The 20,979-nt window shown below is 42.0% G+C and overlaps 1 protein-coding gene across 1 annotated transcript in view; it reads left to right on the top strand.

Annotated features, from left to right (window-relative positions):
- Positions 1–20,979, top strand: part of EYA2 (EYA transcriptional coactivator and phosphatase 2) — an 88,173-nt gene that overhangs the window by 17,542 nt on the left and 49,652 nt on the right. Inside the window, exon 2 of the mRNA XM_031057980.1 lies at positions 20,529–20,647. Coding sequence (XP_030913840.1) covers positions 20,539–20,647 — 109 coding nt within the window. The 5' untranslated portion in view covers positions 20,529–20,538. The remainder of the gene's footprint in view (positions 1–20,528; positions 20,648–20,979) is intronic.

Genomic DNA, 20,979 nt, shown 5'->3' with positions numbered 1-20,979 from the left:
TGTGGTGCTTGTTGAATACAGCAGCAGGTAGAGGTCCAAGACCTGCTGTGAATGTAGATGTAATTAAAACACTTCTTACTTCAGAGTATTTATTTCTTATGACCAGAGAAAAAACCCATGTGGGCACAAGATACAAATTGCCATGACCAGGTCACTATTTTGTTAAGAAATAAACCAAATATTTGGGGTTTGCCTCTGAATTATAGATCTTTAGAAAAGCTTAATAATTCCTAATGGCTGAACATTTTACTTCTATGCCTAAAACTTCTGCTTCCAACTAAAAAAAAAAAATCCTCATTTTGTAAAAGAACCTGTGGCTGTACAGCTACAACTTTCACTGTTTTAAATGCTTTTCCATCCCACCTTAGATGAGTGCATGAAATAGGTTGTATGCTGGCTCGTGGGTCTATCAGAACTGGCAGTTTGTCAGGGAAAAAGAAACTGATACACTGCACAAAAACCGTGTCAGCAACTGGAGAACAATCCTATTCTGGCATAATTCTTACTTCAAGATATTTCTGCTGCTGGGGAATATTGTCACCTTGAGCTGTGCCTTGTTTGCGTGTTTGCTGCTGCCTGGGGTCTGTAAAGCAGAGATTGCAGCCAGTACTTGAAGCAGCATCAATTTTTGTTACTAACAAGAGTCAGTGTTGTTGGGAGAGAGGGAAAGATTATGTGTTTCTGTTCTCAAAACTGTTTCTTTTAGATGTTTATGGAAAGAGAAGGTCCAAAAGTGTTTGCTGCAAAAATGTCACTACTTTGTGTCTTTGTAGATGAGAATGGCAGAATTACTTACATGTGTCTGTTTCTAGGGAGAAAATAATTGTTGGAAGTATTTAAAAATGAGGATGATTGAGTATCTAAAACTGTTCCCAACACAAAGTACAAATCTTTTTTTGACATTTGATCTATAGTGTTCATAGATCTTTTATATGCACAGAGGGATTTACTGCTTTGTAATCAAGCTGCTGAAGAAAAACGTTGTCCTTTTATTCGCTGGGGATGACTGTAACAAATTAAAATGGTTTCCCATTAGCCTTCCCTACTTAGCTGAACCACTTAAAATTACTTGGGACTTTGCCCTTTTCCGACCTCCTCACCTTTGCTCAAACGTTTCTGCTTCCAGGGATGCAGCAGGGTTGGTCCCACAGCCTCACCTCTGTGCCTGCAGTTACAATTCATGTTGGGCTGCAGGCAGAGAACCAAGGCAGAGCCCAGAGTGAAAAGAAATGTTTAGTTTTAAAAGCCTCATGCACTGCAGGTGATCTCTGACATCAGAGGCTGCTCATGGTGTCAGGAGCTAATTGTAGCTTGATTGCATGGGTGTTTTTCAGTCAGACTGTGCATGCAGATGAAGATAGGTTGTTTTGATTTTAGGTTTTGGTGGGCTCTTGGTTTGGTTTGTTTGTTTGTTTTATTGCTCCTGTGAGGTTTCTGTGGCAATAATGGTTTTACCAGCTTGTGGGCAGAACGGTAGAGGTGAAACAACCAAAGCTCTGAGGCTTGTCTGAGCACAGAAGTACATTAAAACAAGTATATGTAAAATTCTCTGTTTCTCACGCTTATTAAATGCAACCAGAGTTACACTGATTTACAAAACAAACTGCAGGTTTGAAATGGCTTTTCCGTCAAATATACAAGTCTTGTTTTATAACTGACAGTGCCCTAATGTTAAATGCCCACACATTAATCAGTTTTTATGATAAAGTAAAAAGAAAGCAAATATTTGGGTAGTATATATGCAGTTCAATTCCAGATTGCTCCAGTTATTATAGGAATGGAAGGTCTGAATTTCATAACAAATTCCTAAATCTTGTTTGCTCCTTCCCGTTACTTCTCTTTGTACCCAGATTCTAAATTCAGGTTTTATACCTCTCACTGGCTTGTAATAGTGACTTGGAGGTGATGAGAAGTTGTCTTAGTGCAATGTCATAATCTGGAGAGCCTTAGAGAAGATTCTACACTTGGAACAGGGCAGAGAGATACATGGCATTACCGAGTTGCTTGTTTGAAATATTTCAGTGACACAAATGTGCACAAGGAATAGCGACAGGACTGAAAAGCTTTTTACCAAATAAAAATCACTTGTTTATGCATAGAATCCTGACTTGTTTCTGTGCTGGGAAAGAATGCAGGGCAGGCCTGGAGTGACCCCAAGTTTGTGGTGTGCAAGGTGGTTCAAACATCTGACTTTGGAGGCACCACGAGTGGAAAATCCCCCTGGCTAACCCTGGGCATGCACACCCTGAGGGATGGCATGCTGATTAATGCCTACAAATTAAACTAATGTCTCCTTTTAGAGACAGCAAAGCTGGATGGAGCTCCAGCTCTGTCTCAGCACAAGTAAATGCAATGGGGAGAGAGGCAACAGGAAAACAAATGGAACTCAGCAGAGATGTCTCGTGGTAGCCTCCTGTTACAGGAATTAGTAGCTAATGCCAGCCCTTAAGATAGAGGAAAAGTTCCAAAAACTGTCCTATCAACCCCAACTGTTCCAGTTTTGAAGTGTTTTTGTTAAGCAAGGGCTAACTTGTCAGAACAAAAAGAGCAGCTGTAGGATTCTTGGCTGTTCATAGTGAAGATCTCATATCTTAAATATTTTCAGCTATCTGTGGTTATTCCACATAGGTAAAAATAACTTACAGTCTGCATAAATGTGGAGAATGAGCACAAGGAAACAGAATCTGACTGCAAATGTTGCTTGTAAAAGAAAACCATAATCTGTATTGATCAAAGGAATAAAATCATAGCTGAGGGCAGTTGGGCATCACTAGTGTCTTCTGGTCAAGGATGTGCTGGGATTTGAGTAACTCTTGGGGTATTGTGGGTTTCAGGTGGGTTGTACGGCATAGGCAATGTCTGGCAAAGAAATATGAAAAACTACTGAAGTTTCTGAGACTGTATTTGGATTCTCTGTTCTTGTATCTTGGGCCAGTGGGGTGCCAAGGACAATATTTTGAGCAGTTGAGAAAAGGAAACGTTGCCTAATTTTGCAATTGCTGGTGAGTGCTTGCATCCTGGGAGGAGAGCAGCCCAAGCAGGGTGTTTGCCTAGTGAGGCTTGTCCCTGCTCCAAAGCACACTCTGAGCTTTTTACATATGGAAGTATGCAAGAATTCATAACCTGGCCCTCTGTTTTATTTGTGTGTATACATAACCTGCAGTTCATTACAGAAATCCTTGCTGCAGCTCTGCCCCTGCCCTGTCTGGGAGTGATGCAGAGTCAAGAATGGCCTTAGAAATTGCAAGAGGTTTGATACAAAACCAAGAGCTTATCAACGGTGAGAGAATGATCTCTGGCATTTCATAAATCATCAGCAGGACTAACGTGCTGTTTGGAGATTTGTATCCTTAGCAGATTAATCGTGCTCAGGAACTCTTGGGTAGCAATGTTGGATGAGACTGTGCCAAATAAACTGCAGGGAGAATGTCCTGGGGGATGGGAGGTGGAGAGGAGCAGCCAGGCTCAGCTTTCACATTACCTCAGTGTTGTCCTTGATAGCAGTCTTTAAAAATATCAGTCTTTAAAAACCGTTAAGCAAAACGACAGTGAAAAGCTTCTCAGCAACTTGCCTTGCTGTTGGCAGAATGTGGAGTGATTTCTGCTTCTGAACCTTTCAGTGTCATCCCTCACAAGACTTATCTACAGGAGGTTTCCCAGTTGCCTCCCCAGTGCCATCTCAGCTCTCCTCCAGCCCTGGAGAGCACGTGGTCATCCGGAAGAGTGGAGGTGTTAGGAGGTACCACAGGAAAATCTCTTTTTGGAGTGAAGTTCCCCTGGAATTCCACCCACCTGAATACTCATGTCAAAAAAACATAGAGCTTTTCTTGGCAGGAACCCAAAGTTTTGGTGTAACCAAGGGTAATTTTGCCAGCCTTTCTAGAATTTCATTTATATGCTCAGTTATTAATAGATTCTTGTGGTATTCACACAACTGTTTTTCCCTTGAATTCACCAGACTTGACATTTGTATTCTAACCCAATTAGCAATATTTGCCATACGCTGTAGTCTCAAATGCATACTTAGATGTAAGTTTCCATACAGCTAAGGATGCTGTTTGTCCCTCTGCTTCTCTGGTGTTATCTCCTTTGCCCTTTAAAAAATAAATACAAGTGTATACAAGGAGCCAAAATAAGCGTTGGGCTGTTAAATCATGCCAATTTTTCAGTTGCTGTGTGTAGCCTGCAAATTCATTTCTCTAGCAATGCAGAAGACTAATAAACCCATTCTGTGCATGCCTTTATTTGGCTTTTTCCTTGGACTCCACTTTTTTATGAACCAGACTGGAATGCTTCCACTAAGAAGCAAAGCAATTAATTTCAGCATCCTGGAGCCAGGGCTGTATTTTGGAGGTTGTCATACATTGCATTAATCTGGAGACCACCACTGCTCATTCAGTGTTCTGGTGTAAGTCAGATAACTACAGTTAATGACTAAACCCTTGGTATAAATCTGCTGTATTTCCAGACAGCTGTTAGATTAGTTCTCTCAATTCTTCTGCTGTGCCAGTGGATGCCAGCAAGTTCCAGATTTAAATGCTTTTTAATGCTTTGTGCAGCACTGGACATATTTTATAGAGCTGAGTAGGAGATATGCTATATTGTGCTTAATAAACTATTCTTTAAAATATCCATGATTCAGCTGCTTGCATGGAAAAATGTATGCTTAGCTTTGAGAAAAATCTTAACTCTTACAGCTTTCCCTGTCAGACTGTTCTTAAAACTTGGACTTTTGCTTAAGGTGTGTGTACATGCTTTTCATATTATTTGTCTCACGTATTTACTGGCAAAGTGGTATGTGGCAGGACAAGGAAAACGTTGCCTTTTTCAATTAGATGTTGTTAACTTCTCTCCAACAAGCCAGAAACTCAAGTTTTTGTGGGCAGTCCACAAGAATTAGAGGGAAATAGATGGAGTGTAATTCTAGCAGAAACTTGTTTTGTTTGTTTAGAAATTGTACTGAAAGTTTTTGTGGGTTTTGTTTGGGTTAGTTTGGTTTGTTTTTTCTTTTTTAATCCAGTGCACAGAAAGGTTTCAGAAATTCTGTTTTTCAGTCGTACTCCACAGCACTTCAAAAGGCTTTTCTCAAGCCCACATCCCAGGAGCTTTTTTACTTCTGTGTCACACATTCTTCTTATTTTGTGCTATTTTCTTAATGATTTTTGTCTTTCTTAGCTTTCACCCACTGGTACATGAACACTAAGGAAGCAGTTCCTAGATGAGTTTAGGCAATGGAGGTTCTGGCATGTGTTGTCCTCCCTTGCGAGACCTTGCAGTTTGGAATCTTTGCACCCATTTACTCTGCAATATCTATTGCTGAAAATGCACCCTAAGAACCTTCAGGATCTGTGTTTGAAGTGCAGGATTTTAAGACATCAGATGATGCCCCAGTGCTAGTTTGTGATTAGAAGCTGAACTAAGCAAGGCCATTTCTCTTAATTGCGGCATTTCAATTCCACGCTTACATTTGCTGCTGAACTGAATGAATGCAGTTTCTGGGCTCCTAAAGAATCAAACCCCTCCAAGCAGGCACACAGGCAGCCTTTGTGATGACAGCCTGTAAAACCAGCAGCTGTCCAGGGGTTAGCACATTGGTCATGCTGCATGTGGAGCGCGGCAGGACATGTGCGAGCAGGAGATGCACAAACCTGGCACCTCCTGCTCCAGACAGGGACAGACCAACTGCAGTGACATGAAGAGTTACGCAGCCAAATGTGAATTAAAAGGAAGTTTAACCCTGCAGAAGTTGGGTGCTGGAATGAGGAGGGATGTTATGTGGTCTAGGAGGGAGTAGGAATGTGAGACTTGGGCTTCTGTTTGGCGCTGACAACTGCAGGCAGTGCCTGCTCCCTGCAGGGGCACAAGAGCAGAGAAGGGTTCTGAAGTGGTGAGCAAAAGTCAGAAATACACTGGTTTCATGGCATTTTTCATGGAATTTTTTGAGCAGAGAAAGGTTCTGAAGTGGTAAGCAAACATCAGACATACACTGGTTTCATGACATTTTTTGTAGGTGTAGGGCTGCTTTTCTGTCTTTGGTGTTTATATGTTTTTCTTCCTCATATCCTTGTGCTGATTTACCTGAGTGCAGCATGTTGTCTTTATAATTTTGAGATCAGCATGCTCAGAAGTGGAAAAATGCAGAAACCCCTGTTTTACAGAGGAGGGGAATAGAGGCAACCAGGTTAAATAGGAGTTGACTTTGTAAACTACTCTGGTAACAGGAAAACTGCGGCTGACACAGGGCTGAATCCAAGGCTCCCTTATGAGAGCCCTGGCCACTGGATCATGGCATCAAACTTACCATTTCTGACATTCCAATCGAGAGAAATAAAGTAAATTGTTTTTCTAATAGCAGTTCTATTTGTGTTAGAATTTTAAGGTGGCTCTCTAATTAGTGGTTGAGGGAAATCAATGTAGAACTGTAATTTGCTTGAGCTCAGATACCTTTGCTCCAATTTTTGTATTAGTCCTGTATATGCACTAATTTAAAAAAGAAAAAAAGCAAAACACGATCTGAAATTAGGCACGGTCACCTTTTTCCTTGGTTTTTTTTCACTAGAGTTATCTGATTTTCTGTGAAGGGGAAAAAGAGGTGAGCTGCTGTATTTCTTTTGGAAGCCAAGCACAGCATTCATATATTTTGCACTGTTGATTTCATTTTTTAAATTTTCTGGTAACTCATTCTGCAAACAGTTGGAGTCAGCAAGAGCATCTTTGCATGCTGCTTGTGAGTGACTTGGACATATCTGTAGCAGCTGGAGGCAAGAAATGACTTTGGTTCTTTTGTCTGTGTTGGAAGTTACTCCATAAAAGTGTCAGAGAGAAGCTACACTGAAGGTGATGAGCTGAAGTTAATCCAATGTCAGGAAACACATCCACTGTTGAACCAGGCTGTCAGGCTGCTCCTCTGGGCTGTGGAAAGGTGAGGGCCTTTGAAGTCCTGTGTGTGTGAGTGAAATTTGCCTTTAAGCTAAGGAAATTGCAGATCAAATCTGAGTTCTAATTCTAAGCCAGTCACCTTCTCCATGGTACATGTGAGCTTGCTCTCAAATATCCAAGCAGTAAATGTTGGTTTTTACTTGCAGCTGGATTTTTTAATCTGTACAGATGATAAAGCACTTTTCTTAGATTATCTGAACAAACTCCAGGAGCTGCCATTTTCTGTACCTGCAAGGAATGATCTGGAATTATCTGTGAACGGCATAGTTGCCTCTTGCTGGTTTGGATCCCTCTTGTTCCCAGCAGCCCCAAATTGGTTCCTATTGACAGGTGGCCTCAGAGGTGAGGAGCTGTGCACAGAGTGGCTTCTTAAGAGTTCCACTGGGGCTCCCAAGGGTGAGTGGTGTATAATATAGGAACAAAGTGCTCATTAGAGAAACAAAATGGGCTTTAAGATGCTAGTTTTGTCACTGAAGCTGTGAATATCTAATAAAAGATACCATGGTTTGTGGCCACTGAAAGTTGCCCTTTGTTTTTGGATTTGACAGGATTTTTGAAGAATTTGAAGGCATCAGAAAATAAGTTAGGTCATAGTAATCAGACCCTATTTTTTTCATTTTGTTTGATTTTTGGTAGTGAGGGGGAAAAGTGCATTTTCACCTTAAAACAAAGCTGCAAAAAGAAATCTGTAACTTGTGTGTGCCTCCCTACACAAACACCATGCTGGCTACCCCATTAGGAGTGCTTGTTGGTACTGCTGGTGAAAGTTACTGCTTGAAATCTGCCTTGAATGTTCTTACATGTTTTAGTGCTGACCAAGTGACAAAAAGCTGTCACAGCACCACACATGCTTCTGACTCTTATCTAACAGGCGAAGGGGGTCCCTTATTTGAGAGTTGGTGCTTAAAGAATTTTTAAATTTAGTGAAATCTGGGATGGAATATGGAGTTTTTCTGCTAGGTAATGAGGTTTCTTTAAAAAAATGAAGTAGCAATTGAAAGATGCTGCTATTACACGGCTGTCTAGTTGTCTGTGTGAAATAAGCTGGTGGCATCTGTCCAGTTGCAGACAGATGTCCACATCACAAATCATCAGGCTCCTTTTATAGAGCAGAGAAAATCAGCCCACGCTCACTCAGTTCAAGCCAGGAGGGATACAGTGAGGAAACCTTGCATTTCTCCTCTGTTCCATCTGCATTTAAAGAAGAAAAACACACATATGTGCCTCTTTCCAGAGAGCTGTTCCAGCATCACTGAATAGGAGCAAATGTCCTCCCGGGAAAGCATAACTGAAAAGTACTGGAAAGAGAAAATTTGTTGAGACAGATGTGCTCTTGTATAGATCAAGTATTTTTCTTTCAATAATCTGGTGGAACTTGCAGTTGTGCATGTTAATTCTCCTGGCTGACAGGTAGCTGGCTGGTGGGTTTTGTAGGCTCAATTTGGTGTGATGGACAGATGAAAGGCACTGTTATGTTACACTTTGGTCCCTGCTACTGCTGCTAATTTTGACATGCCATTGTAAAACTCTTTACTTTTCATATATGAGAAGGTGTTAGATTAAGTGGTTGGCTAATGGGCATCTTTGTTCCAGTTACAAACTCACGGTCTCTTTCAGCACTTTTCTATTTACTGCCCTGACTGCTGTTTATGGCAGCAGTGGCAAGAGCAGGGCTGCCAAATTTATTTTAAAGATCATGGTGTATGGTGCCAACCCTAATCTCTCCTGGTGCCAAACTTGGCTCCAGCAGCAGTAGCTCTACATTGTTATTCTTGTGCAACACTTGCATTACATCATGCTGAAAGGAGGAAAAGAGATTTTAAAAATTTCAGTTATTCAAATGCAATATTCACAGTGGGGAAAAACAAGATGGAAAACAAAACTCCTGCAGTTCAAATGTCAGTGTCCCTCTGTACTTTGTTAAGTTATTTGAGGCCTGTTTAATATCATAAAATGGCACTTCCAGGAAGTGTTTTTCATTATCAGATCCGGCTTTGCAAAGGAAAACAGGGACATTTGTGTGCATGGCATTGGGTTGGTGCATTTGTTTTATTTGGGGTTTTCACTACCGTGCTGTCCTGCAGAGCATCAGTGACTGGATGGCAGGATCTCTGTGACGCCTCTTTGTTAATATCCTCTGGTTATCCCTGCAAATATTCCTTCCCTCTGTCTTGAAAATAAACCTAACAGCCAACAGCTTTGGGAACTCGGGCCCGGGTTAACTTTCACCTGGGCTTAAAGAAAAAAGCTTCAGCCTATTATCCCACCAAAACTCATAGGAAATCAGACCTTGGCCCACCTGAACATACAAAGTGAATCATGCTGTCCCATTTGTTATTCCCGTGTTGTTATTTTAGCCTGACTTTCAAATACCCACAGAAACAAATTATTAATGGAGTTAATATCAAGGAAAACATTGTGAGCATTTGCTCTGAGTAGACTCCTGTTCCTCTTGGCTGTTTCCACACTATTAATTGGTATGAGTAACAAAGTGCAGTTTGCTCAAGCATTGCTTTTGATTATTGTCCTTTTTTCTCCTAACATCTCCAAGATGAGTAGCAATTACATTTTGCTACTTTGCTCGCTGCATTTGTGCTGTAGCTCTTTAAAGCAAGAAATCTGCTGCACTTTTATCTATAAACTGCCATTGTCAGCCAACCTCTTGATTCAGTTTGTCCCATTTGAGCCTTCCAGTTTTAGATAGAAGAACAAAAAAATTGACATTTCAGTATTCCTACTGGTGAGGTAACCAACTTTCACTACAGAAAGATTATGCATCATGACAGTTGATTTTTACTTTTTTATGAGTCAAGAACAGAGGGGAAAGGTGGCTTTAGTTATATCTGTGAAGAAGAGGAGGGAAGGATAACTTCTTGAAGTTCAGCTGAGTGACAGCCTGTCTTCCAGGAGTATCCTCTGTTCTTCTCAAAGAGGAAGGATTGCAACTAAGGGAACATTAGAAGTTTATGAATTTGATTTATGTAACCATGTATTTGCTAAATCCAGATTGGTAACCTGATTTACTTGGTATCTAAACAGGGAAGGTGTATCAGAGTATGGTTGGATTTCCTCATCCAGGCCATGCATTTGGGAAGCAGCTTCAGGGTTAAAAGGTGTTGAGTGAGCAGCTGCATTTGCAGTGCTGGACCAGCCTTGCCTACAGCATTTGTGGACAGGAGTGTGTTTAAGCAGCATCAAAAGGAGGGGAGCAGCTCTTGTTATATTATAAGGATTAACTGGTTTGGCTCAACATGTTTGAAGATGACCCAGCCAGAAATTCACTGTTGATCACAGAATGGTCTAAACTTTGTGAACCTGGTACTTCTACAAGTTTGTAGCACTGACAGAGCAGTTCTTTTCAAAGTTCCATTGTGATATCACCATCACTGCTCTTTTATTGATTAGGAAAACAAGGCAATCAGAGATTCTTCAACCTTCTACACACACAACAGCTCTTTGCTGTCTTCTCTGCTCAGAGAAAGTCTGACTTGAGGGATTTAACCAAGGAGAGAGTACGTCATTCTCACTCCAGCCTCACCTGTACTGTTATCCTAGACTTTCCCTCACATCCAAAGTCCTTTTGCTAACTTACATTTCATAGTTCTTTTCCCATAGCTCTTTCTGAATTATTATTCCCCAAGTGCTCCTCCTTTACAGGCTGAGAACGGAGGTGCTGACACAGGCCTGTTATAAAGGGGCAGCCCTACCTTTCTTAGTGGGTTGCTGGAGCCATTGCAGGACTCTGACAGGTTTGAGAAGTAAATCAAAACGGTGAAGAAATTCTCATAGTCTGGGAATGGAGAGATTTTGGACCAAAAATGAGTGAGAGAACATGCCCTGAAGGACAGGTCTCGTGCCTCGCCTCCTTCTTGGCTGTCTCGTGTTCACGTTGGTCATTATTCATTGGCATGGATATCAGTACTCCAGCACTGTAACAGGTTCCACCTAAAGATTTCAGAGGACTTTCCAGCCCCTAAAAAGAGCTTAATTGGCAATTTATACTGTAGTTCCCAGTTTTACATAGGCCTTCATGTAGTCCTGAGAAATTTGCCCAATCTCATAGCGATTGGAAGAACTCAGTAGTGTTACTTCAAGGTAAACTGCAGCCCTAGGGAAAATTTTTATATATATATATATGTCTTTTGTTACTGCAGTTTGTTAAATACTGCAGTGCCTGGAGGTCTCACAGACAGTAGGACAGCATTGCACTGGTGAAAGCTTCATGTGCATAAAGAGGAGCACTTGTCCTGCAGCTTCTCCAGGGAAGGCACAGAGGGCACAAAGGACTTACCCAGGAATCAGCTGAGTTACCAGGGGCAGAGCAGGGAGAAAACCCCAGATTTTCTGAGTCTCACACTAGGGTTTGATCTGCTATTTCTCTGTGACAAGAATCGATCTCATTGTGTCCTCTGTGAGAACTGTTCCCATGTGAGTGAGCACCACTTTTTCTTGCACACACTTACCTGCGGATTTTAATAAGAGCATTACTTCTCAAGCAGCATGAGCAATATTTTCTAATACAATGATTTTTCTGGAACTTCAAGGAATCACAGAATGGTTTGAATTGGAGGAGACCTTAAAGATCATCTTGTTCCAACCCCCCTGCCACTAGACCAAGTTGCTCACATTCTGAGGCTTGGGGCAGCTTCGTGAATGGCGCATCACTGCCTTTTGAATGAGGAGTTTTTTGTTAGGATGTGGGTGGTATAAACGTTCTAAACCTTCTGGAAAATGTTTTCCCTTGGCACTTGTTCCAGCTAATGGCCAACTTTCACTGCATTAAGCTGTGCAGGGATAGAACTCCTGCTGCCCTGCAGCTCCAGCTGAGTGAGGAGCTTCCCTCCCAAGCTCTCTGCACCTTGGGATGATTTGTCTTGTCCTGCTGCATTAAATAGAGTTTCAGAGAAGTTATTACTCGCCTCATTGAATAGTTAGTTTTACAAAAATGATTGCCTAAAAGTAGTTTCATGCCACTGGGCAGGTATACTCAAGGCTCCACAAGTAAGCAAGGAAAACTCTATTTTCTATTTGTGATTTTCCACTACTTTTTGAAGCAGATGGTTTTTTTTTTCTGTGATGTTCAGTGCTTTATTGTCACTGCTTCATCCTGGTGTGGTAGAGCTGAAGTAGTTTCTGGATGCTTAATTTTGCTTATGTAGTTGCTTTATGTTACAGTGTATTGATGATGCAAATGTTTTACAAAATGAGGCCCTGCAAACACACACACCCACACACCCAAAAATGAGTTTTTTCCTGGTAAGATCAGAGTTTCATGTTCTGCTCTTTACTCACCATGACATGTGAGGAGAAAGCAGAAAACTGAGGGGAATAAAATCTAATTTCTTATATATATAGATAGATAGATATTTATCTATAGATCTATATATATAGATATATATATATATCTGTTTGTGTCTTTAACCATTCTGATTCTGAAAAGGAGGAGTAAAAAATGTAGTTCTTCCAAGTGGAAAGAGGTGCCTAAATAGTGACAGTTGTCATGAGCTGAACTCTGCAGCCCTTGGTTTGGGAAGCTCTGATTCTGGGAGCAGCTTTTTGCAGTTATTTATGAAGGGCCCTAATTCTGCAGCTGGAGCTGCTGGGGTGGTTTTCTGCAGTCACATGCAGCCCTTGCATGCCTGGGGGATCTGAATAGGAAGAGGTGTGATGAAATTAAAAAGCCTGTGAATGTCAAATAGGAATGTGGAAGCTGAAAGGGATTATTTATGTACTTTTGTGTGTATGCATACACATACAATTTTATATTTCAAATCACTGTAGGCTGTAAGCTCATAGTGTTTCTTTCTCAAGGTATCCTGTGTGGTACTTGCTTGTTCACAGTAAGAAAGCTGAGTAATTCTATGCTTTGGAAGATAATAACTTTGCAAGGGTTGTTCCACTTAGCAAATAGATCCAACAGACCAAAAAAAAGGCATTGTGAAAAATTCTACTTCCTCATTTTGACTTAGAATAAGTGAAATACTGTTGCTGTAATGAATTTTAAAAGGCCCAGTGACTCCAGCCAGTGTCATGATGTGTTTCTGCTCAGGCTGCCAGGCTGAAGCTCTGTGCTGTGAGCCCCATCATGAGCTCACTGGAATTTTCAAGCTGCCTCTCAGAGTGTGCTTTCAGAGTGAATGGTGAAGGTGCCTTGTCCTGGGTGGTTTTATGGGCACTGAATCCCCTTTCCTCTGGACTCCTCAGCCAGAAAATGCTGCTGCTCCCTCTGCTCTATCTTCCTTCAGTCTCTCCCATTTTAATTGCAGGAAATGCAGGGGAGTCCCAGCCCAGCTCATGCCCCTTTTTCATCTCAGTCTGCTGTGTCTGCAGAGGGGACCAGGAAAACAGCACCTGGGGAAGGCAGTAGTGAAGCCCTGCTAGGAGAAGGAGGAACATTTATTTATATTAAGGCATCCTACTTTTTTTCCCCTTTTCTAAATTAACAGGTCTGAGCCAAAAAAGAAATACTGAATTCAAGGAAAAAAAAAGAAATATATTTAAAGAAGAATCAATGAAAAGCAGACTGGAATAGCAGGTGATGAAGCCTGGTGAAGCAAGTCAATGCTTCTGGAAATTCAGGACTTCCAGGGAAACAAGGCATGCAATTATTTGTGCCGGTTCCAAGCACTGAAAAATCTTAAGGCTGGCTTTCCTTCCAAAAAAGAAAGGGGGGAAAAAAAAAAGTTAATGTGGCTCAAAAAATTCATGAGACAGGAATTTTCATCTGTTTTTCACTGTCTGGTCTATGGGTTAGAGCAAGACAGAAAACTTCCAGTGAAAGTAAATTTTGATAAAAAAGACTGTCTCATTTAAAGAAAAAAAAGACAAAACACAGAAACCATGTGGGGAAAGATTTTAAAGCTGATGGAATACTTTGGTTATTTTTAAACAATAGTGGTTTCAGAAGTGTGAAAGAATTGGTCTATTTTGTTGTTTTTTCTCAGTTATTTTTCTTAAACTCATTTAGAATTAACACTTAAAAAAAAAAATAGGAATTTGACAATCTCAGTGTTAACCCAAACTGGTTTTTTCCTTACCCATAACATAAGTTTTATCTTGTTTCTCTTGATTTCATCCTCAGCCCGAGATAACACGTGCTGGAGGCTCTGTTATGTGTGCTACAGCCTTAGTGAGGACTCCTCTTCCTTTTGTGTCTGAAACAGGCTGGGCAATGATAAATCCAGACAAGTTCTGCTGCTTTTATTGTGCAGTTACATGGGTAAAAAACAGCTCTCAGGAATACAAACAGCCCGAGGCATTTGCCCTGCAGGTCACCTTGAAAGGATATCTTGTCAGCCTTGGACATGAGCATTAATGCCAGCCCAGGTTTACCTTGGTGCCAGGCTTTTCCTGCATGCATCCATCAGATGTGCTTGTGGGTGAACTAAGACTCATTATAAAAGAGAAAACAGGGTCGTGGCTTTCACCTGCTGAAGCATTTGTGAGTTTTTGAAATGGAACAAAGAAGCTATTATAGATGGAGAGAGGAACGGCCAAACAGTGTGGGGAGGAATGTACTGACAGAGGAAATGAAATTACTTTCCTCTGCTTTTGAAATGTGTGGATGGAAGTAGCCAAAATCTTCAGTGTGGGAGATTCCCTATGATTATACCATGTGGAAGGTGGCTGCAAGATAATACTGTTTTCTTTGCTTATGAATGATTCCTTTATTTTTGTACAGGAGCAAAGTAAAATTGGGAGCAGAATCTTGCTACCAAAAGTTCTGGCAACGTTGCCTAAGCTACTATGCTTCCCCTGGAGTTAAAACAGTAGAAGTTTTAATTCCCAATGAAAATTAATGAGGCATAGCAGGTGCTTTTGAAAATTTTATCCATATGGGGAAAAAAATTAATCTTGCATTTCCTAGGAATGAATTAAACCCAAACTTTTTAGGACTGGGATGGGTTTTGTTTGTTTTCTCTGAACCAGAGAGTGAGAAAGCCATCTTCAGATTTTTCTGCATGTGATTCACTTCTGAAATAAAGTGGTGCTGTCATCTTTTTAGTGATGAGTACCACTGGAATCATCAAGTGTTTCTTAGCAATCTGCACCATTTTTTAGGGGGGTAGAAAGATGAAAGCGGTTGATCAACTAATTAAAACCAGATAAAGTCACAGAAGCAAGACAAAAATGTGACTCTTGCAATTCTGCTGCAATCTCTGTCTCTACTCCTCCCCTTCCCAGCAGAGCTGAAAGCAGAGGACTTGGCTTGTACCACTCCTGCCTAGGGCTCTGTGCTGGCATATGCAGATGTTTAGGAAGATCTAGTGGTTTAAGCTTGTATTTGGCCTCCATCCAGATACAAGTAAAAATTCTTGAGAAAATCATTGCATGGGATTGTTGCAGGGAGCGTGATTTCTGAGAAACTTTGCAATTTCTCACTCTCTTGAAGTACTTGTCCTTTCCACTGTAGGCTCTGGCAGGTTTTTCCCAAGAAAAGGAGTTCTGTCTTTTTCACCTGCAGGGCTCCCACCTCTTCAGTTCCCTTATTGATGGCAGATGCAGTGCTGATTCTCCTTTTTTCCCACACCCATGCCAGCTTTCCCCCCTTAGTGTCTTTTACTCCTGAGTGTCCTTTCTGTTGCTCAGATGCCCTCCTGCAGACTGCTGTCATTTTGGGGAAAATGCCCTTGCACGTATTCCCTCTGAAATCTCTCCATCACTTGGCCATTGAGTTTACCCTGGTACCTCATACTACCCAGGTGTCTTATTTGCTGAAAATGCCCTGAAAGCTCTCCTTTGAATGTTTTTTTACCATTTGGGTATATTTTGAAGCCAGAATTCTGTTTTCTCACCCCAGAACTGGAGTAGAGATGAGTGAGAAGTGCAGATTCCCAGACACAAGCCCACTGCCTCTTTGGGGAGGATGGAAGTGCCCTGAGCTGCCTTTAGTGTCTTGTGGGTTGATGTTAATAACAAGTGGGAGCAGGCTGAGAGAGAATTGAGGTTCTGCCTGAGCAGCAGAGCCCCAAGCTTTGGAAGGAAACTCCTTGATCTGTTGCTGGTGCCTTCTTGTCAGCTGTGCTGGGCAGAGCTGTGGTGAGGTTCCACCTGCCCACAATGCCATGGTGGTTTCCTCTTCCACCCTCTCAAAATATGATCCACGGAGTTCTCATCACCTTGCAGGCTCAGTCTGCACACCTGATGCCTTGAGAGGCTACCTAGAGGTAAAGGAATAGAGTAGAGATTTATTAAAAGGCCTTCATAGGATGCTCCTTGGGCAGTACAAGAGCCTGTCCATGGCTACACCCAAGATGGACAATGGGTCACGAGTTTTCACACTTTTATAAGTTTTGGTCCATTTCCATATTGGGGTCAGTTGTCCAATTCCAGCTGCAGGTGATGCAGTCCCATCCTCCCAGATTGCTCTCCTGAGTTTGCTGTTGTTTGCACTTTTTCGGCCTGAAGCTGCGATGGTGTCCTTAGTTCTCAGGCTGGGAAAGGATTGTTTGGTGTGACTGAACTGTGAGGAGAACTTGCTAACACTTTATGGGAAGTTCAGAGTTCTGTACTGATGCAGTACAGAATCTGTAAAATATGAAAGCTAAAGCTTAAGGCATTCCTCCATGGCACTGGACACCCAGTTTTGAGTACTTTGCTGGAGAGAGATTGGATCACTCAGGAGTTCTGTCTTCAGCACACTGCCTTGACTTGGGGTCTGGAATCACTGCTTTCAAAACATCACTCACTGTAAAAGAATAGGGGATTTGCCAGTTGCCCCAACACCTCAGTCAAAAATCTGAAACCTTAAATTGTTTAATCTGGCATTCCTAGCTTCATAATGATTGAAAAGAAAAAAAAAAACACCTTATATTTCTATTTTTTCCTTCCTAAACATTAGAAAAAAGTTTCTGTTTTTGGCAGGGATTTTGTGGGCTAACTTTCGGGGCGAAATACTGGGGTTTGGGTAGGGGATTCTAATGGAAAAGCTGAGCAACAAATTCACACAAGGTTCTTCTTAATTATAGAAGCCAAAAGCTCTTCCAGATGTCTGTCAGCCCTGCATGCTAGATGCTGCCATCACTGGTTTTAATAAAAGCTCATATTCAGCAAACTTTATTACTGATTTACTGTACGCTGCTTAAGCCAGAAAATGTTTTTTTCTCTAAAAAGAAAACAAAGACCTGATATTTTCATCAGTTGCACTCCAGCATGTCATTTACTGTGTTAAATACCAGCCCTGTTCCATTATTTGACTGTTTTCTGTAGCTTGCCATCATTAAAACTGGAATCGCAGAAACTCTTGTCAAGAAGTCCATAGGCAAGAAATGCACATGAATAAATCAGTAAATGGTGCGTGCAAAACAGGCAAAGCCACTAACAGCACTCAGACGTGACAGGCACAGCCAGCCAGGCAGCTCTGTGAAAAGTTACCTGTTTGTACATGCAGCTAATGCAGACTCTAAACTAAAATGAGAGCTGAAAAAGCAGGAAAATACAATGTGACTTGGTGAATACAAAAGTGAACAGAACAAAACCAGTAGAAGAACCATCAGGCAGAGAGTAGCTAATGAAATCTCTGAACAATGATGTAATTAAAGTGCATTAATCACTATAAAAGATCATTTCCCTTTAAACATCTGCTCCTGTTCACTTGGCAACAGCCTGGGCAGTGTCATGAATGATGGAGGTTTGGATTATGCTGAAGGGCATGTGTTATCTGAGAAACAAGGTGGAACAGCCCCAGCTTGACAGGATCTGGGGCAGCAGTGCTTTCCCTCGGTTCAGGGATAGCACTGAGGAAGCAAGGGGAAAAGAAATGAGATGGTGCTCAGAGTGGAAAGGAAAAGCTTGTATAAAATGGAACCCCACCTTCTCAGCCATGCAGACAAAATTTAATTGGGTGCTAGTGGATTTGAATAAACAAATTCCTTAAATCCTCGGGGGAAAAAGCCCCTGCCCACCCTGCTGTTTTCAGAGAGCCTTAGGAGCCATAGCTCATACCTTGTTCTGCCCCACTGAGAAGCACCACAAAATTCTCCCTGAGCCCTTTCTCTGTGGCAGCCTGGCTGTGCCAGCAAGAGAGTGCTGGCTTTTCTGGAGAAAAAGCTTTGGCACAAGCTCAGTGTGCAGAAGGGTTGTGACCATCCCTTACTGCCCTGCAGTGCTTTGGTAGGGATGGAGCAGAACGTCCTGCAGTGCTGAGTGAAGCCTCTCATGAGCTGTGTTCTGAGTTCAGTGAGGAGTCATGGACTGTTGTTTCAGCTCTGGGCTGTGTCCCTTGGGTAGGATTTTTTACACCTGGGGATTACTTTTTTTGTATCTTTGCGCACATCTGCCTCCATGCTGCATTTCCACGCCGTTGGTGGCGTGGGCACTGGCTGTGGGCACAACTGGTGTCACTGTGCCTCTGCATTTTCAGCTTTTCTCTCTCTAAGGCCGGGAGGGGAGCCAGCTGTGCTCCTCTTACAAGGACACATCTGAAGGTGGAGCCCTTTGAGACCCTCTAGCAGCAAAGATGCAGCTGCAGAGCAAGGCTGATTTTTATGCTGCTCTGGTTTCCTTAGCAGATCTGAAGCTGATAGCGCTTGGGGACAAAGGGATGACACAAGTGTTGGATCCAGAGCATTTCTACCACACTGGTCATTTATAAGGTCCCCTTCATGGCACATATTTGGGAAGACTTTACCTGCCTCAGGAATTGAGGCTGTGTTGGTGATGAGATACCCACATGGATTTCCAAGGGAGGCAGATCCCAGATCCCACCTGGAGACAGGGGGATTGGGGTTGTGGGCACTGTTCATGGTTATGCCTCTTCATTTCAGCCTATTCTGTGAATTCACAGAGAGTTCATGTTTTTTCTGTCTGGGCAGCTGTCAGGTGAGAAAGCGAAAATGAATTTAGCTTTGGTTTTGCTGTTTAGTTACAGATGAAATGATCTGGTTTGTGCTTGTTCTTAACAATACTTGTCCTCCCTCACAGGCTTTGTAAAAGGGATTGGGGAGATTCAGATAAAAAGTTTGTGGTTTTCTGTTTCTCAAAGCTGGTAAAGCCATACAGGGGTATTTAAACAGAAAATCAAAACAAACCTCTTGGCTTCTCCCAGAACACATAGATGGGTATTGCAGAAGCCTGACGATTTCAGCTTTATGTGCTGCTCTCTGTAACTCTGGGGTGTTTTAGGTGTGCTGTGGGTTGTGAGCAGCCAGGTGCTGCCTGCCCAGTCCAGCTCAGGGAGGTGCCAGCCTGGGAGCAGGGATGTGCCAGCTGCCTTGGCAGGCACACTCAGTGATGAGGGAAGGGAGCCTGAGCAAGCTCAGCCAGGATCCACTCACCACCATGTTCCCTCTCCCCCATCAGCTCTTGCTCTGTCCAAGAGCACAGTTATGCTTTCCCCTAACAGCCCTAATTCCACCCAGTGACTTCCAGGGAGCTGAGCTGAGGTTGTGCTCTGTGTGGCCATGGAAAGCAAAGAACAGCACAGAATCTTTGAGTTGTCTGTTCATCATCTGTTCTGGGCTTGAACCAAAAGCTGCAAGTTTAGTCTTGGAAAATCCAAATAGGTTTCCATTGCATTGTGTGTATTTAAAAAGAAATAAAGACAATTAATTGAGAAATTTAGCTCCAGGTTTTCTTTGCCCAGTGGGTTCTTCAGTTTAGATGCAGGCAATGGTTGCACAGGGAACAAGGGGAGAATGTGATGGGAGTGAAGGTTTCAAGGAAACCTGCCTTGCATAAAAGGAGTTGTGCAGGTATCAAATGTACCAGACCTTATTGTACTCACCCCATTGTCTTCACCAAAACATAGGAGTGTGAATCTGTGCACTTAATGACATATTTTGTACCCGTCCAAAACATCCAACACTTCCAAAGGAAGCAAGCAGCTGAACGGGTCTGTAGCTGCAGGTGGGCACATGAATTGAAAAGGGTGGTGTGTACAGGAATAGACCTATTGATTTTATACATAAGGTCTGAAATAAGGATTTAGTCCTTGTTTCTGGACTGTTGGTGTAATGCAGAGGTTGTAAGCTGTCATGGTGGTGTAGGTCATGTGCACACATGAAGAATTGTGTTTTTCTTCAGAGATGCAAGTCCTAGATGTTGTTAATTTGAAGGTTTTGGTTGCATCAGAGAAGGTTGCTGATGTGAAAGGGACTGTCCTTGTATCACTGCCACCTAATGGCCAGGACATTGTAGTGGGGTGCTTGGTTTGGGTGTCCCCTGGAAAACTGATCCTGTCACCAGTCCTGACTTTATTACCTTGTAAGACTCGCTAATGATCTTAACTGCCCTCAGCTTCATTTCAGCCTGTTACAGTCTGTTCTGCAGCCTCACTGGACACTGGTGTGTATATTCTTGCTTTGATGGCATATGAGAGATCTGGAATTTTGTTTTTGTGTGGTAAAATCCAGGCAGAAAGGGAAATCATTAATCAGATGGGTGTAATCTCCAAGGAAGCAAGTACTGCATTTTAATTCAGCATTTCCCTTTGATGAAAACTTTAGTGAATGTTATTATGTGGAATTTATATGAAGCCTGGGTTTAGGTAATCAGCTTTAATATTTATACTCTTAGGGAAAAAAAATTGAATCATTAGTAAGCATGCATAATTAATGAATAAATTGTATTTTTCCTTTGTTTTCCTTCAGGTATAAGGAAATGCTAGATCTAGTGATATCACCCAGCCTGACTGTAAATAGAGAGTGCCCTGACAGACTGAAGCTTAACCTTTCTCACATTTATGCCACGGCTCCAGATGACATAGAAGGTAGGCTGCTCTTCTGCTTGCTGTTTGCTGCTTAACATAAAATAAATGAATATATGTTACCAAAGGGATCTGGCCACTGCAAGGCCTCTGCTTCTGGCAATTAGTTCTATAGTATAGCGAGCAACTGAGATTTTTGAGGGCTTTCTTTTTTTGTATACTCACCAGTTCTGGTTGAATCCTTTAGTTGCATAATGGCTTGAATGCAAATGGGATAGAAATATTTCATATGTAAATCTATATCTGTGTATAGTTGGTGCCTGCATTTACACGCATGCATGTGTAGATTTTTGTTCCACTGGAAGAATTGCAGGTGTAAACTGTCTTTTGTGTAG

The sequence above is a fragment of the Geospiza fortis genome, unplaced genomic scaffold, assembly GCF_000277835.1.
Source record: "Geospiza fortis unplaced genomic scaffold, GeoFor_1.0 scaffold188, whole genome shotgun sequence".
NCBI classification, from domain to species: domain Eukaryota; kingdom Metazoa; phylum Chordata; class Aves; order Passeriformes; family Thraupidae; genus Geospiza; species Geospiza fortis.
This window is presented reverse-complemented; position numbering and strand designations above follow the sequence as displayed.